At 36.9% G+C, this 16,499-nt stretch overlaps 1 protein-coding gene and 1 non-coding gene across 2 annotated transcripts; one reads left to right on the top strand and one right to left on the bottom strand.

Moving 5' to 3' along the window:
- Window positions 1-424: 424 nt before the first annotated feature.
- Window positions 425-531, bottom strand: LOC146911183 (small nucleolar RNA R71). Its single transcript, XR_015020953.1, has one exon. It is a non-coding gene; the product is annotated as a small nucleolar RNA R71 (small nucleolar RNA).
- Window positions 532-8,454: 7,923 nt separating this feature from the next.
- LOC146911182 (pectinesterase 4-like) lies at window positions 8,455-10,630 on the top strand. The gene is made up of 2 exons (XM_085722550.1): window positions 8,455-9,554; window positions 9,775-10,630. The coding sequence occupies exons 1-2, from the start codon at window positions 8,537-8,539 to the stop codon at window positions 10,485-10,487; spliced, it is 1,731 nt and encodes a 576-aa protein (XP_085578676.1). The 5' UTR covers window positions 8,455-8,536; the 3' UTR covers window positions 10,488-10,630.
- The last annotated feature ends 5,869 nt before the right edge of the window (window positions 10,631-16,499 follow it).

Here is a 16,499-nt window from a genome sequence, read left to right as displayed (position 1 = left end):
TGAAACAATCTCTTCTCCTAAATCTGCAACTATGGAAGGAGAAGGAGTTGTACCACCAAGACCTAAGCTTGGAGACTACGGGTTAGCCACTCATCGCGGTCAACTGACCCACACTTTTCAACCAGCTAACCCCGTAGCTTTCGACATCAAGACAACTGTCCTCAACGGTTTGAGGGACAAGCAATTCGATGGGACTGAAGCTATGAGTCCTCATGAACACTTGAGCCGTTTTGCTGAAACCTGCGAGTTTTGTGTGCAACCAGCCACCGTGACTGAAGCACAAAAGAAGCTAAGGCTGTTTCCTTTCACCTTGACGGGAAGAGCAAAAGATTGGTTGCTAACAATTCCAAACGGGACTGTCCAAACATGGGAAGAGTTAGAGCTGAAGTTCTTGGAGAAATACTTCCCTATGTCTAAGTATTGGGACAAGAAGATGGAGATCTCTAACTTCAAGCAAGGAGAAGGTGAATCATTGTATGATGCTTGGGAGAGATTCAATTTGCTTCTCAAGAGATGCCCTAATCATGAGTTCACCGAGAAGCAATACCTCCAAATCTTCACTGAGGGGGTAACACCAAACACTCGAATGTTCTTAGATGCTTCCGCGGGAGGTAGTCTCAAGAGCAAAACTGATCATGAAGTCCAAGCTTTGATAGAAAACATGGCTGGAAATGAGTATCGTGCTGAAGCTAAGAAGAAGGAAAGAGGAGTGTTTGGGGTAAGTGAACAAACTGCTATCCTTGCTAACCAAGCAGCAATGAACAAACAGATCGAAGCTCTAACTAAGGAGTTTCAAGGCTTCACTTTGGCTCAAAAGCAACAACAAGTAGCTGCAATCAAGTGTGACTTATGTGGTGAAGAACATCCCAACGGTGAATGTGTTCCAGAAGGGTCAAATGAAGAAGCTAACTTCATGGGAGGTTATCAAAGGCAGAATCAATACTACAATTCAGGCATCAACAAGCATCCCAATCTAAGCTACTCAAATAACAATGCTTTGAACTCTCAGATGCTCACTCCTCCTCAACAACAGCAAAGGAAGCCATCAGCTCTTGAGGAAACTATGATGAACTTCATGAAGATGACTCAAGGCAACTTTGAAGAGATGAAGAAGAGTCAAGAAGCTGAAAGAAAGAACAATGAAGCTTCTAGGAAGCTGCTTGAAACTCAACTGGGGCAATTAGCTAAGCAATTGGCTGAACAAAGTAAAGGCGGATTCTCAGGTAACACTAAAGATAACCCTAAGAATGAGTCTTGTAATGCTATTGAATTGAGGAGCAAAAAGGTTTTGACACCTTTAGTTCCAAAAGCTCCAAAGAAGGTTGATGATGTAGTTGAGGTAGAGGAGGATGATGTAGTTGAAAAAAAATGATGAGGGTGTAGTTGAAAAAGAGAATGATCATGGAGTAGTTGAAAATGAAAGGAAGAAAAAAATAGAGGGAGAAAAAAGTGAGAAGTTAATTGATGAAGATTCAATCTTGAGAAAGTCGAAGAGTCAAATTCTGAAAGATGGAGACAAACCACAGGTTATTCCATCATATGTGAAGCTTCCATACCCTCACCTTTCAAAGAAGAAAGAAAAGGATGAAGGCCAATTCAAGAAGTTCATCCAACTTTTCTCACAACTCCAGGTGAATATTCCTTTCGGTGAAGCTCTTGATCAAATGCCGTTGTATGCTAAGTTCATGAAAGACTTGTTGACTAAACGAAGGAAGCCTAAGGATGATGAGAACATAGCACTTTCTGAGAATTGTAGCGCTATTCTTCAAAAGAAACTGCCACCTAAGCTGAAGGATCCTGGTGCTTTTACTATCCCTTGTTCAATTGGACCGGTAGACATTGGTAGAGCTCTATGTGACTTGGGAGAAAGTATCAATCTGATGCCTCTTTCAATGATGAAGAAGCTTAAGTGTGGGGAACCAAAACCAACAAGAATGACCATTACTTTAGCTGATCGGTCAATCTCTTATCCTTTCGGTATACTTGAAGATGTGCTAGTCAAGGTTAATGACTTGGTGTTCCCAGCAGATTTTGTGGTCCTAGATATGGCTGAAGATGAAGACATGCCACTCATTCTAGGGAGACCTTTCCTTGCAACTGGTCGTGCTTTGATTGATGTTGAACGTGGAGAGCTAATGTTGAGGTTTCATAAGGAGCAGGTAGTCTTCAATATCTTTGAGGCAATGAAGCACCAAGATGAGAATCCCAAGTGTTACCGGATTGACGTTGTGGAAGAAACAGTCGAAGATAAAACCCTTAAATCTCAACCTATTCAATCTAAGGAGGTGGAAAGTGTGGAATCTATAGACAGACAAGAAGTGATTGAAGATCTTGGAAAGATAGAGGGTGTTAAGCAACTGGAAGTAAGCAAAGAACATATGCAACAACAATCATCAGGAGACATCCGTGACAACAAGTATGGGGGATTGACAACGGGTAAAAATGAAATAAAGACTACTACCACTGGTCCAGGTGGTAAATTGGCTTATAAGAGGATTCCCTGTGGGATGCGTAATGGGCCGGCTGCTTTTCAATGGTGTATGCTTTCAACTCTCTCTGATACTTTAGAAAGAATTAGGAGGTACTGTGACGAAGGGTTGGCAAGAAACAAGCTTGTTGATGAAGCTGTGGACCTAAAGAAGTCTGGTGCACAAGGAACTTTCAAGGGTAAGGAACAAAAGCTGAAACGGTACCGTGAAGGAGGACTCCCAAACAATGAAGAGGGAGCCACATCAACTGATCCTTAGGGATAGTCATCAGTCAAGCTAGTGACGGTAAAGAAGCGCTGAGTGGGAGGCAACCCACTATTTATTTTTCAGGTATGATTTTATTGCTTTCAAAAATAAAAACACAAAAATATTTTTCTTTTCTTTTAATACAAGGCAGGAAAGTTTAAAAATTTGTTCAAAATATACCTCTTGCCAAGAAAATCATGCAAGGTACTGATGTCTTGCATGATTCTCTCCTCAAAAATTTTCAGAACTTAAAGGAACTCAGGCATTTTTTTTTTCAAGAAAACAATTTTTTTGGCCTGAGGAAGCAAAACACACTACCTGTTTCATCAAAATCGCGCCGCTCTATGCTTTTTGGCGTGCCGCGATTTTGAAGAACAGGAGAACCCTTTCCCTGTTTTAAAGAAATCGCGCCGCGCCTTGTAATTGGCCGCAGCGCGATTTTGCTTGAAAGATTCATAACCGTTGCAAAAACTAGCCGTTGCAAACCCACCAAACTTCCCAACCGTTAAAAACTAGCCGTTACTAGCCGTTGCAACACAAAATCGCGCCGCGCCTTGCTTTTTGGCGTGCCGCGATTTTGACCAGACAGACCTATAAATCCTTCACTGTTCATCATCATTTTCATTCCATTCTTCATACCTTTCTCTACCAAAACTTCCCTAAACTTCCATTCACGAATTCTCTTCATCTTCATCTCTTTTTCACTTCCTAAACCATCATCATACCACATTCCAATCACAAATTCATCAATCCAAACCACCATCAAACCACAACCATTCAAAACTTTCCCAAACCTCACAAAACTTCCCATTCACCATCTTCCCAAACCACAAATGGCCTCCAACCAAAGAAACACGCGCTCAAAGAAAGCCACCAACCCCAAACCATCCACAAGCAAATCCAAACGCCCTCGTGCCGCATCCGAACCACCCGAAAACGCCATCCATTTCATCAATGACCAAGCCCAAGAGTTCCATCAATCTATGAAAAGTTTCGAAGTCATAGGGGAGAGGAAGTTTGATTTCACAAAACTAGTGAAATATCCTTTCTTTGAGTCTGAATTAAGAAGGAGGGGGTGGACGAGATTGAATGAAATGATCGACGAGGCAAACAACAAAACGGTGATCGTCGAATTCTTTGCAAATGCAAGGGTGTCCGATACACCCTTTCAATCTTTTGTTCGAGGGAAGTATATTGATTTCAGCCCGGATGCTCTCAACGCATGGCTGAATGTTCAAGCACCGGAGGAGTGTTGGGTAGAAAAATTGAGGAGGGAGAGATTTGCGATTACGGAGGATATCTTTGATGAGATCATCACCACCATGTGTAGGCCTGGGTCGACTTGGAAAAAGTCCCGGATGCTTACTTATGCGGAGATGCTGCCGGTACCCAAGGCGTGGGTATCATATGTGGTCCAGACTCTTGAGAGTGCATCTTGCACTTCTGAAATTCCTCTCAAGAGGGTGCTTGCTGCCTATGCCATCATCAAGGGGCACCCCATAGATATTGGCCGCATCTTGGCCAATAGTCTTCATGATCTAGCAACCGGGAACACCACACAATTGGGACATGGAAGCTTAATTAATTGGTTGTGTGAGCAACAGTTGGTGCCGGCTTATGATAGTGATCTCAACACAAGCAATATGAAGCCGATCACCGACTCGGTCATGGATGGGTTTGTGAAGAAATATGAAGGCTATATGAAGGAAAGAGAGAGGGAGGCAGCAAGGCAACAACAAATGGAGCAAGGAGGGAGTAGTAGCCAAGGGGGTTATGCTCCTCTTCACCCAAAGCTTGAGGAATTCATGCATGTGCAAGCTAATTGGATGAATGAGACTTCGGACCAGCTGTGGGTGAACCGTCCTAGGTTCTCAGCTGCGTTTGCTGCGGAGGCTCAATTGCATATGGGTCCGATTCGTGGGTCTTATGAGAGGTTTGGAGGCTCCCGTGAGCACATGGAGCAATATTTTACACATCAAGAAGAGTATGGACTGCGCATGAGGAGGAAAATCACTGATGATTTCAATACCACCGAGCAAGATCAAGGGGATGGCATCTTTGAAGGATTGAGGACACCGGGGGCTGAACACTCGGATGATGATCAAGATATGGGCTGATCTACTGATGGATTAGCATTTTCTGCTTTGTATTTTATTTTTCAGTCATTTTTCTTTTGATGTATTTTCTTTTTATTTTCTTTTTAATGTCGAAGTCCATTGAACCTATTTCCCTATTGTAATTGCTCCTGCACTTGTTTTATTAATGAATTTGTTTTGTTTCATGTGACTTATTCCAGTTTAGTAACAGTTGTTTGATGAAACGGTATTCCAAAAGTTCTAAAGGAGGGGTGACTTGATTCAAAGGCGAAGTGTACGGCGTTGCTAGGTAGTCACATACTCCCAGAAATCTCAGCCATAAGGTTCATTGCCAAATTTGTTTTTCAATTTACTTATATTTAGATTAGTTTTCCATGCAACTACATTTCTAGAACTTGCATTGTTTCTCTATTATTGATTGGTCTTTGTCAATTACACACTGAGGCAAAAGTGCTTGGTCCTGTGAGCCTTTTTGAAGCCTACCCTGTTTTAATTTGTTGAATTTATCCTTTCTTAACCAATTGTGAGCCGGTAGGATTAGAACTTTTTGTTCGGTGACAAACTACATTACAAGCCTAGAGACTTTTAGGACTTGTCCCTTAATGAATTTCTGAGTTAAGGCATTGTAGAATGTTGCTAAAGATTAAGTTTGGGGTTGCTATTGGAATTTGCAACCAACTAAGTTTGGGGTGGGGGTACTAGAGAATAAGAGAACAAAAATGAAAAAAAAAATATGAGATTGTCATGCAAAATATACACAAAAATGGTGTATTAAAAAAAAAAGAAATTGAATGATGAAAAAGGGACAAAACATTGAAAATCCGAGTAACTTCAAACTCGATTGTCCCTAAATGTTAAAAATATTCTCTAGTACCTTTGCATTGATTGTTATTCCACAAGGTGAATGATCGAAGGATTGAATTTTGTGCTTTAATTTCCGTAGGAATGCCTAACTCAAATTTTGTAGCCTACTTATCCAAATATATCCCACCTTTCACCTAAGCCCCGTTATAACCCTAAAGACCTCAAAAGTGTGTAATGATATTGACTTTGATTGATGTTTAAAAACTTTTCAAGCGTATGGTAATATGTAGACCTGCATGTCGACTGGTAGAACCCTATTTCATATTGTTGCGTGGAGTTGTGAATTGGTGGATGCGAACAAGTCAAACTAGCTCATCTTTAGCTAGAAGGAGAATGAACTTTTGGGTACTATCGTTTTGTCAGGTAACTGTTATTTTACTGTCATTTGTCACTGTTGCAAGCAAATTCCTTGAGGACAAGGAATGGTTTAAGTTTGGGGTTGTGATGACATTCTGTCATTACGTAATATTAGGGACTTATTGTGACATTTTGATAGAGTTCTCATGCAATTTATACTGTTCTGGAGTGCAAAAAGCTTAAATATTGAAGTCTGTTCGAAGGAAATCGCGCCACGCCAATTTCAAGCCGTGCTGCGATTTTTGAAGCAAAATTACATCCTCCCTGTTTGAGGGAAATCGCGGCACGCCAATTAACAAGGCGTGGCGCGATTTTGATGGGTCAGGCCCATGACTTCTATAAATACTGCACTCAATCTGAAGAACAAGGGTTACGATTTTGGGGAGCAAAGTGCGATTTTGAGACATCAGAGACGGCTAGAAGGGCGATTTCTTCAACCTTTTACCAATTCATGTATGTTTTAATTATTTCATTGATTATGCTATTTGTAAACTCGATTATGAGTAGCTAAATCTCTCAGAGATTAGGTCAGAGATGAATCTATGTAACCCTAATTGATACATGTTGCTGTGAAACTCTATTACTTATTAATGATATTCTAGTTTTCATTCAATTCAATTGTTCTTACTGCTTTTTATATCCTGATCAAATATAAACATGATTTTGTGAGATCGAATGACTACTGACCATAGCTTTCGACTTAGACCTAATTGAATTGTTCTAATAAACATGGTTAGTCTAGGAATGGATAATCGTTTGTTAGTGATATTAGGTTAACGTGCTTAAACCTTTGATGATTATTAGACCACCTAAGGAATTAGGGGCTGTAGTTTAAAAAGAGGGTCCTAACTCAAGGGATTGATTAGGGCTAATTTGTTAACTATCGTGAAACTAGAGAATCATTAGTAATAATAGGTGCAGTAACCAATTAGGGGAAACATAGAGGATTCGAAGACCTGATCTCATCTCTCTCCATATTTTCTTAATCAAATCTATTCTTTTTTATTTGATTTCGTAAAATCAAACCAAATCTACTGCCTAGTGGCAAACCAAAAATAACTTTTATACATCCTAATTATATAACGCAATTGAATTATTGAAGTTAAAAACAGTCCTCGTGGGAACGATATTTTTACTACTTCGATAGTATTTGGTGCACTTGCCAAACGTCTATCAATTTCGTTATGAAATTTTTTATTTTGAACAAATTACAAATGGAGAGGATTTTTACCCGTTAAGCTCTCTCCATTTATGACTTTACCGTCCAAACAAATCTTCTTGTCATTTCCTAATATATTAAATTTGCTTAGCATCGACTGTAATGTAAGGATTTAGCTAATCATGGAAGACTCAATTAAATTGGAGGCCATATTTAAATATAAAAAATTGACCCCTAATTAAAAAAGTGCAATTTTAATTTTTAAAATTTATCATCTATTTAAATAGTAAATAACACCCGACAAAACGTAAAATATTTAAACAGTCATCCTCTATTTAAAAAGAGTCATCATTTTTCTTGTTTAGCTTTTACCTACAAACAAGACCGTAGATAGATTTAAAACAAAACATATAGCCTAATGAACCATTATCTATGAACAATTAACATTCAGTGACTGTTTTTTATCTATTAACAGTCAATTTAATTGTTCTATAGGCCTTGTTGCACCCCTAAAGACCGGCATTTACGATGCATGTTTCTCCTAGTTTTGAAGGACTTGTCATTAAACTTCTAAATATCAAGAGTATTTTGAAGGTTTATATTTAACATAGCTGCTTGATAGTTCATTTATTAAATTGAACTTGTATAAATATATAACAAAAGTAGTTTAAACTATTGTAGTTCCTAAAAGTTATAGTTGGCTAGAACGATAATGGATTAATGCGAGTCAACCACAACTCAATTTATATTTTTATTTTTAAATAAAAATCCACAACTCAATATGGTACCAAATAACTATCCTAAATTATTATTATCAGTTATGATATACAAATCCACAATGGTACAATGGTGATGGCAGCCCTATTCAAGATCACACACATACACACAAAAACTCATTGTTTATTTCCCAAAAAACAAAGAACTCGAGATCCTAAAAATGATGTCCTTCAACTAATTTTAGACATTAAGATGTCTATCAACCTTGTCCAATTTACCTCAAAATATTAATTAACCTTAATATCGAAATGTTGTTTTCTTGCAAAACTTCACAACAAACTTGCAATTTTAAATTAGAAAAATAGTGGTAGATAGTGTTTCAACCCATTCCTAAAAATAACCGAGAAGTTTACGACTATTATGTGCCTATCATCTAAAAAATTGCCAAATATGGAATTCACTTTGTTGGTTGAAACTTTTATTGATAACCTATAAAAATTATAACATTATCTCACAACTCTGCAAGGATCTCCGATAAGCCTCCCCTACTAAAACACCAAGGGGGGGAAACTAGTCTTCAAATAATTTGAGTAGAAAATAAAAAAAAAATGTCGGGAAAGGTAATTATTTCCGCTGTTTCTCTTATTCTTGTTGTAGGTGTTGCCATCGGCGTTGTTGTCGTCGTTCGCAAAAATGGTGAAGACCCCGAGGTTCAAACTCAACAAAGAAATCTTAGAATTATGTGCCAAAATGCACAAGACCAAAAACTCTGTCATGAAACTCTTAGCTCTGTGCATGGCGCCGATGCCGCTGACCCGAAGGCATACATAGCAGCCGCCGTGAAGGCAGCCACCGACAAAGTCATTAAGGCCTTTAACATGAGTGAAAGGCTCACCACTGAGTATGGAAAGGAAAATGGAGCCAAGATGGCTCTTAATGACTGCAAGGACTTGATGCAATTCGCTTTGGACAGTCTTGACCTCTCCAACAATTGTGTTCGTGACAACAACATTCAAGTTGTTCATGACCAATACGCTGATATGAGGAATTGGTTGAGTGCAGTTATCTCTTACAGACAAGCTTGTATGGAAGGATTTGACGATGCAAATGATGGTGAGAAGAAGATCAAGGAGCAATTCCATGTTCAGAGTTTGGACAGCGTACAAAAGGTTACTGCTGTTGCCCTTGACATTGTGACTGGTTTGTCTGACATCCTCCAACAATTCAACTTGAAGTTTGATGTCAAACCTGTTTCCCGTCGTCTTCTTAATTCTGAGGTGACTGTTGATGATCAAGGATACCCTTCATGGATCTCTGCTTCTGATCGCAAGCTTTTGGCTAAAATGCAACGAAAAAATTGGAGAGCAAATATTAGGCCTAATGCTGTTGTTGCCAAGGATGGTAGCGGCCAATTTAAAACCATCCAGACTGCTCTTGCCGCTTACCCTAAGGGAAACAAAGGCAGATATGTTATCTATGTTAAGGCAGGTGTCTATGACGAATACATCATCGTCCCCAAGGATGCTGTTAACATTCTTATGTATGGTGATGGCCCTGCAAGGACCATTGTCACCGGTAGAAAGAGCTTTGCTGCTGGTGTCAAGACCATGCAAACCGCCACCTTCGGTACGTAATTCATTTATCATCGATCGAAACTTTTTTATTTTATTTAATTAATTATGTACCTTATGAATGAAGAGTATATGAGAAAAAGTGGCATCACCCTCAAAATTCATTTTTGAAGAAAACATAACTAACATTGAAAAGATATATATACACATATAACATTGACATATATAGCCAATGTGATCGAAATTACTAATTAATTGATTATCCATGAATGCAGCCAACACCGCAATAGGATTCATTGGAAAGGCAATGACATTTGAGAACACAGCCGGTCCTGATGGTCACCAAGCTGTGGCATTTAGAAACCAAGGTGATATGTCTGCTTTGGTGGGTTGCCATATCCTGGGTTACCAAGACAGCTTGTACGTTCAAAGCAACAGGCAGTACTACCGCAATTGTCTTGTCTCTGGTACCGTTGACTTCATCTTTGGATCATCTGCTACATTGATCCAACACTCTACAATCATTGTAAGAAAGCCTGGCAAAGGGCAATTCAACACAATTACCGCAGACGGATCAGACACGATGAATTTGAATACTGGTATTGTGATCCAGGATTGCAATATCATCCCAGAAGCAGCATTGTTCCCAGAAAGATTCACAATTAGGTCTTACTTGGGCAGACCATGGAAGTATTTAGCAAAGACCGTCGTCATGGAATCCACCATTGGTGATTTCATTCATCCAGATGGATGGACCATTTGGCAAGGAGAACAAAATCACAACACATGTTACTATGCAGAGTATGCCAACACCGGACCTGGTGCCAATGTTGCGAGGAGGGTCAAGTGGAAGGGTTATCACGGTGTCATTAGCAGGGCCGAAGCTAACAAATTCACCGCTGGTATATTTCTCCAAGCTGGACCCAAGTCTGCAGCTGAATGGTTGAATGGTCTTCATGTTCCTCACTACCTTGGCTTCAAAGCTTGAAAGGTAAACATGTAACACTCAACGAGTGTGAATGTGATGCATGGCTCAGAGACAAATCGTTATTCTTTGTAATTATCTTTCCTAATTTTGTACATGAGATCCACCAGAAATTCAAATGAAAATTTGCTCGAATTATAGTTTAAGCTTCAATTTTCATTTTTCTTTTGATCATTCAAATATAACCATTATTTTGGTAAGAGTACAAGCGTTATTGCAAACTTCATACACAAAAATGTTTTCTTTTTTTGCTTAATCCATATTAGTTATAAAAGAGTTAAATAAAATGAAAGATTGATCGACGATACGGATACGATACTGATACGGCAATACCGATACGGTGATACGGCCTCGATACGTTATTAAGAAATTAAATTTAAAATTAATAGTATAAGTGCACAGTGTATAAACATAACTAAAAATGATAATAAACAAACATTCACATTAATGAAAATGATCAAAACAAGTGACAATTACATATTTTTCCAGCACAAATTAGATAGAATATAGCTAAACATCATTAGTACCATCCAAAGAGAACATCATAAGTACTATAAAAAAATAAAAAAAATAAACACATTTGTCTAATGTTGACTACTTAATAGTTAACAGGGGTGTAACGGTTCGGTTTGGATTGGTTTTCAGTCAAAAAAATGTCCAAACCAATGAAATCTTCATCGGTTCGGATTGGTTCGGTTTTCACTATTTTTCAAAAAAGAAACCGAACCAAACTAATCGGTTTGGTTCGGTTTGGATTGGTTCGGTTGATCGGTTTGTTTAATAATACAATTAAAAACAAATTCATATTCTCACAAAAATATTTCATAGAACTTTGTATAATTGTATTTCATATTTTATTTTTTCATGTTCTCTATTTTTCAAACAACTTTTCATAACTAACCTTACTCAATATTTCATACATTTGATCCAAAATTCATTCATCCATCATTCTTCAAAACCAACTTCATCAAACTTAAATATTTCAATCATCCATGATACATACATGCATCATTCATCAACAAACACAAAAAATCCAAAAAACACATCCTAAAATTAAAACATAGTCAAAATAACAAATCAATGGCATAAACATGATAAAACTAACAAAGAGATAAACAATCACAGTGGTGGTCGGTGGTGATGAACAATTGGTTTGGTGTGGTTGATGGCTAAGGTTTATTTTTTAGTAGAAATGAAAGAGTCTGACTGATGAGATGAGATGAAAATAATGATGAGAGAAAGTGAATGGATTAAAAAGTATTTTATGTTGGACTTTAATTTTGGGATTAACCATAAGTTTGTGTGAGGTAGGATAATATTAGTAAAATAAGGAGTGGGGTTATCATCGGATTGGTTCATCGGTTTTACGGATCTCGAAATGAAAAACCACGAACCAAACCAAACTAGATCGGTTTTGATTGGTTCGGATCGGTTTCAAACCGAACCAAACAAGGTCGGATATTTTTTCGGTTTGATTCGGTTTGAACTTTCGGTTTCGTTGGTTTAGTCCGAACCGCTTACACCCCTAGTTAACACTAATTTATATCGAAAACAAACAGTTTTTTCCCAATTAGATAGAAGAACAGAAGAAACATGGCATTCGAGCAAAGAGATACATAGTAGAATTCAATTGGTGATATTGGTTAGAAGAGGGAATAACTATAGCTATGTGGTGACGAGAAACCTCATTTTTTTGGGTTAGAAGAGACAATATGTTTTTGATAGCGCTGCCAGACTTGTAGTTTTATTTCTAATTATTTTATTTTTATTTTTTTTAAAAGGAAATATGTAAGAAAGAAGTATCGGTGTCGGAGTATCGAAGAATAAGTTAGCCGTGTCGGAGTACAAGTTAGCTGTATCCGACACGTAATGGTTGTGTTGAGAACTCTGTTCGGAAAACATTTACATGTGTTGCTGGAGAAAAAACAGGGAGAGAAGTTGAAGGAGTTAGAAAGGAGAGAGAGAACATAAATTGATAAGGTGTGGGAGGGTGTACGATGCACTTGCTGTTTTTTCACTCACGGTGGGAGACCTATTAGAGCATCCACAATGGTAGTTCCCTAACAAGGACTCCTTAAATAGACCCCACGTGACACATCACTTATTTATAATTTTTTAATAAAAGTACATATTAAGGACTCAATGACTCCAATGACAATACACTAATAAGGACTCCAATGAAAAGTATTTAAATATGTCCCACTATCTTTACATATTAAACAAAAATAATTTATCTATTACTCATTTTTACAAGTGGGACCAAGTAGTACACATTTTATTACTTCTTTATGCAAGTGGGACCAAGTAGTACACATTTTATTACTTCTTTATGCAAGTGGGACCAAGTAGTACGCATTTTATTACTTTTTTAAACGTGGGACCCATTAGTTACTCAGGAGAGAGAGGGTCCTTATATAGTTGTCCGTTCCTTAACGGGGACTCAATTTTTCTTCCTCCAATGGAGGGTCCTTAACGGGGAGTGGTCCTTGTTAAGTAAGGACCCCCCATTGGAGATGCTCTTAAGCTCTCCCACCCTAGAAGGCGCCAATGAACGAATGAATTGAAATTATCTAAGACAAATTATGATTAAGATGGGTTTTACTATACAATGGGTTTATTGGATCATGATTTATGTTGAAACGGTAGATTACTCTGTGTTGGTGAATCGGGTGTATGGTGGCCCTATTATTCTAAGTCGAGGTCTCCGAAAAGACAACCCTTTTTCTCCCTACATACTCCCTCCGGTCACTTTTTTAAGCAAAAAAAACTGTTTACGCGGTGTTTAAGGAATTCAGTTAAGTGCACTTAATTTTCTTGATTTGATGAAAAACATGAGTGAAGTTTACTACATTACCCTTTTGAAATTTAACTGAAAAAAATGGATCAGTTTTATGCTAGAATAAATTGAGAGAGAGGAGTACTATTGATGTGGTACACTGAACGAGATTACTAGAAACTCTAAAATTTCAGCTGAAAGCAATAAAACTTTCTCCACGCGGTGTTTAAAGAAAAAGAAAAAAACTCACGTGGCCAATAAGAAGAAGGAAGGTTTTTCTTGTTATCTTTTGTAGAAAGAAGATGGAAGTTTTTTTTTTTTTTTTTTATCCCTATTGGTTTGATGAGAAAGAAAACCGAGGGATAACTACACCTTGGAACTAACACTTGCTAGTGTTTGTAAATAAAAGTGGAGTAAATGCCTAAAAAAAGTAAAGTTGTAAAGTGGAATAGCATGAGGGTATATTAGGAACAGTAGTATTAAATAGATTAAAAGTGGTTAACTTTTGCTTATATTAGTGACCAAGATTTGAAGTGTTTTTTTGCTTATAAATGTGACCGGAGGGAGTATTCATTATGTGGGTTGAAGGTCTTTTGACTTTAATTCGTGAAGTAGGGAGATGTAATTATTGTTTTCTATTCTTTCTAGCCTGACCGTGTGAGGTTGTAGCAATGAAGAAGATATTTATGCCATATATTATTTAAATTTTTTTTTAAATTAAACTCTAATACATGTTTATTAGAATTATTCATTTCTATTTAATTTTAACATTATTTGACTCAATAAATTTATTGTTCATTATTTTTTCAGAAATTTATTTAATTTTGTGTTTTTGTTTATGAAGCATATGTACTACATAACACAAAAACATTTTTTAATTCATTTTTCTTTATTATATGACAAATATCTCAACAAGCCACACATATAAATTGTCATGATTTTTTTTCTGTGAACGAAGAATGAAACTTGATAGTTCTATAGGGAAGAGAAAAAAAATTACCCTTAACTATATTTTCCTTATTTTTTATACTTAGTACATATTATAATAAATGTTTTCGGTAAAAACTTTAATTTTAATCTCAAAGTCACTAAGAAGTTAGAGGTTATTTTAGAATTAATGACTCGTTAACTTAGGAATTAGGGAAAGAGTATTTTAAAGAATTAGATATTAATTCGATAAAGGGATTCAATAGTCATAGTTAAACTAGCAACTCAAGTTTGAAATCTAGTGAATCTCATTGCTGACAATTTTATTATCATCTAGTTCAAACCAATTTTTATTTACTTAATTTTCATTATTGCTATCAAACAAACAACATCTTTTAATCAATTAATTAGGATCAAGTGGTTAATGACATCCGTCAAAGATGAATTGTTTAGAAGAATATGTGTTCGATTCCTGAGTTGAACAATTTTTTGTCAGACTTTACTTACCTAACAGTTAAACTCCGGATTACCAGGGCTCCTTTCCCATAAGAACTGGGCGATTGCCCCCAAAAAAAGAGATCTTTTTGTTCAATTAAGTCATAAATTTGTAATCATACAATATAACTCCATATTGCCATTTGAGTTTACTACTTGAACGATTTCGTACACTTACGAAAATCACCATAAAGTTTTTGGGTTTATTTATATAATCGTGGTCTCAAGACAAGAAATACCAAAGAGATTTAAAGTTCCGCTATGCATGGATATCTATCTATTACTATATATAAATAGAATAGGGATTTAAGGCTGACTTTTTCACTTCCCTAATTTAAATTATATTTTTTATATTGTTGGGGTCATTGAAAAAAATATGGTTTGTTGGGTTTGCTATAATTTGAAAATCACAAACATCTATACATATACTTTTAATCAAAATCAAAATTTCATAAAAAAATAAATTGTTCATAATTGACAAAATGTTGTGTGCGACTCTAAATCTTGTTGGGTTTTTTTTTTCTCTTGTTTCTTAAGAAAGTTGAATAAGTTACTTGATTCTCAAGAAATTATAGATATAAGGCGATTATCTTTCTTGGTAAGATATATGGGAGGCAAGGCATTTTCTTGAAGTGCAAGACAAGTAAAGTGGTTACTTCACTTGTTTACCTACTTATTTGAGAAGTCTTGTAGTCCACAAGGTTATTTGTTGAAGTGCAAGACATGTTGAGTGATGCCTATATATACTAGGTGTTGGTTTTCAGTTCTAACAAGATATGAAAGAGGCAGACTAGAGTTTATCAAAAGAGAGAATCAATAGGAATTCAAAGGCTAAATGTTGATTCCTTTTGGGATATAAACTAAGGTTGGGAAACACTTGGGGATAAATCATTGAGTCTCTTGGTATCGAAAGAGATTCAGGAAAAGGGTAAAAATTATGGTTTGTTCTTAAAGAACTTGTAGAAGGCTAATTTCTTGTGACCCTTGTATCTCTTTGTAAGAAACTCTTTGATGGTGAATTGGAGAACTCACTCTCTCCTCCAGACGTAGGTAAAATATCACCGTGTTTTTCCTTTCTTCTCCTTTACCTTATTTTATTGGTTGTGCTTGATTGATCACTTTGGTTGCTGCTAATTTTGCGCCACACATTAAAGTATTGGTGTGAGTTTTGATTCGAATTCACAACAATTGGTGCCCATCGTGAGGCAATCATAACAAATCATTAGGTGAGCACCATGGGTGCTAAGTGGGATATTGAGAAATTCATAGGAGGCAACGATTGTTTGTACCAGGAAGAAGGTGGAGTATAACACCTTGGAAATGATCAAATTTGTAGGTTGGCCTTCATCTAGAAGGTTTGTTCATCTGGAGAGACGTTAAACACTCAACATCAGTTTGGAAAGGAGGTGCTAAGAATATTGAAGGTCTGTCTAGATAGGTAGGGTTAGGAACAATCATGTTGAGCCTTAGATGTGGAGTTTAGAAGGTGAAAGACATGTCGAATATACACATTTGGATGTTGAGGTACAAAGTTGACCAGTTTGAGATTGAGTTTTCCACTAGCAGGACTAAATGGAGATAAATGATGGCAACAAAATGGTACACCTATAGAGACCTTGGGTTCCATGCTCTAGTGAAGAGAAATGGAATTTGTCAAGAAGACTGAAGGAATTCCATGGGTTGAAGAAGGTATGACATGACTTGTGAGATTACCTTAAAAGACCTAGTATAATTTGGGCAATGGGATCTTCAAGAGAACGAAAATTGATCACTCCGGGGGTTGAAAAGGTTATGGTGAAAATTTGTGGAACTAGCTA

Source organism: Medicago sativa, chromosome 7, assembly GCF_051527215.1.
Source record: "Medicago sativa cultivar Bolivia chromosome 7, Bolivia_mono, whole genome shotgun sequence".
Taxonomy (NCBI): domain Eukaryota; kingdom Viridiplantae; phylum Streptophyta; class Magnoliopsida; order Fabales; family Fabaceae; genus Medicago; species Medicago sativa.
Note: the sequence above shows the minus strand (reverse complement) of the source record. Positions and strands in the feature narration are given on the sequence as shown.

Bases quoted from the DNA above. Each gene is read 5' to 3' on its own strand.
- LOC146911182 (XM_085722550.1), top strand. From the start codon at position 8,537: ATGTCGGGAAAGGTAATTATTTCCGCTGTTTCTCTTATTCTTGTTGTA. The intron at 9,555-9,774 runs GTACGTAATTCA...CCATGAATGCAG, and splicing joins CATGCAAACCGCCACCTTCG to CCAACACCGCAATAGGATTC.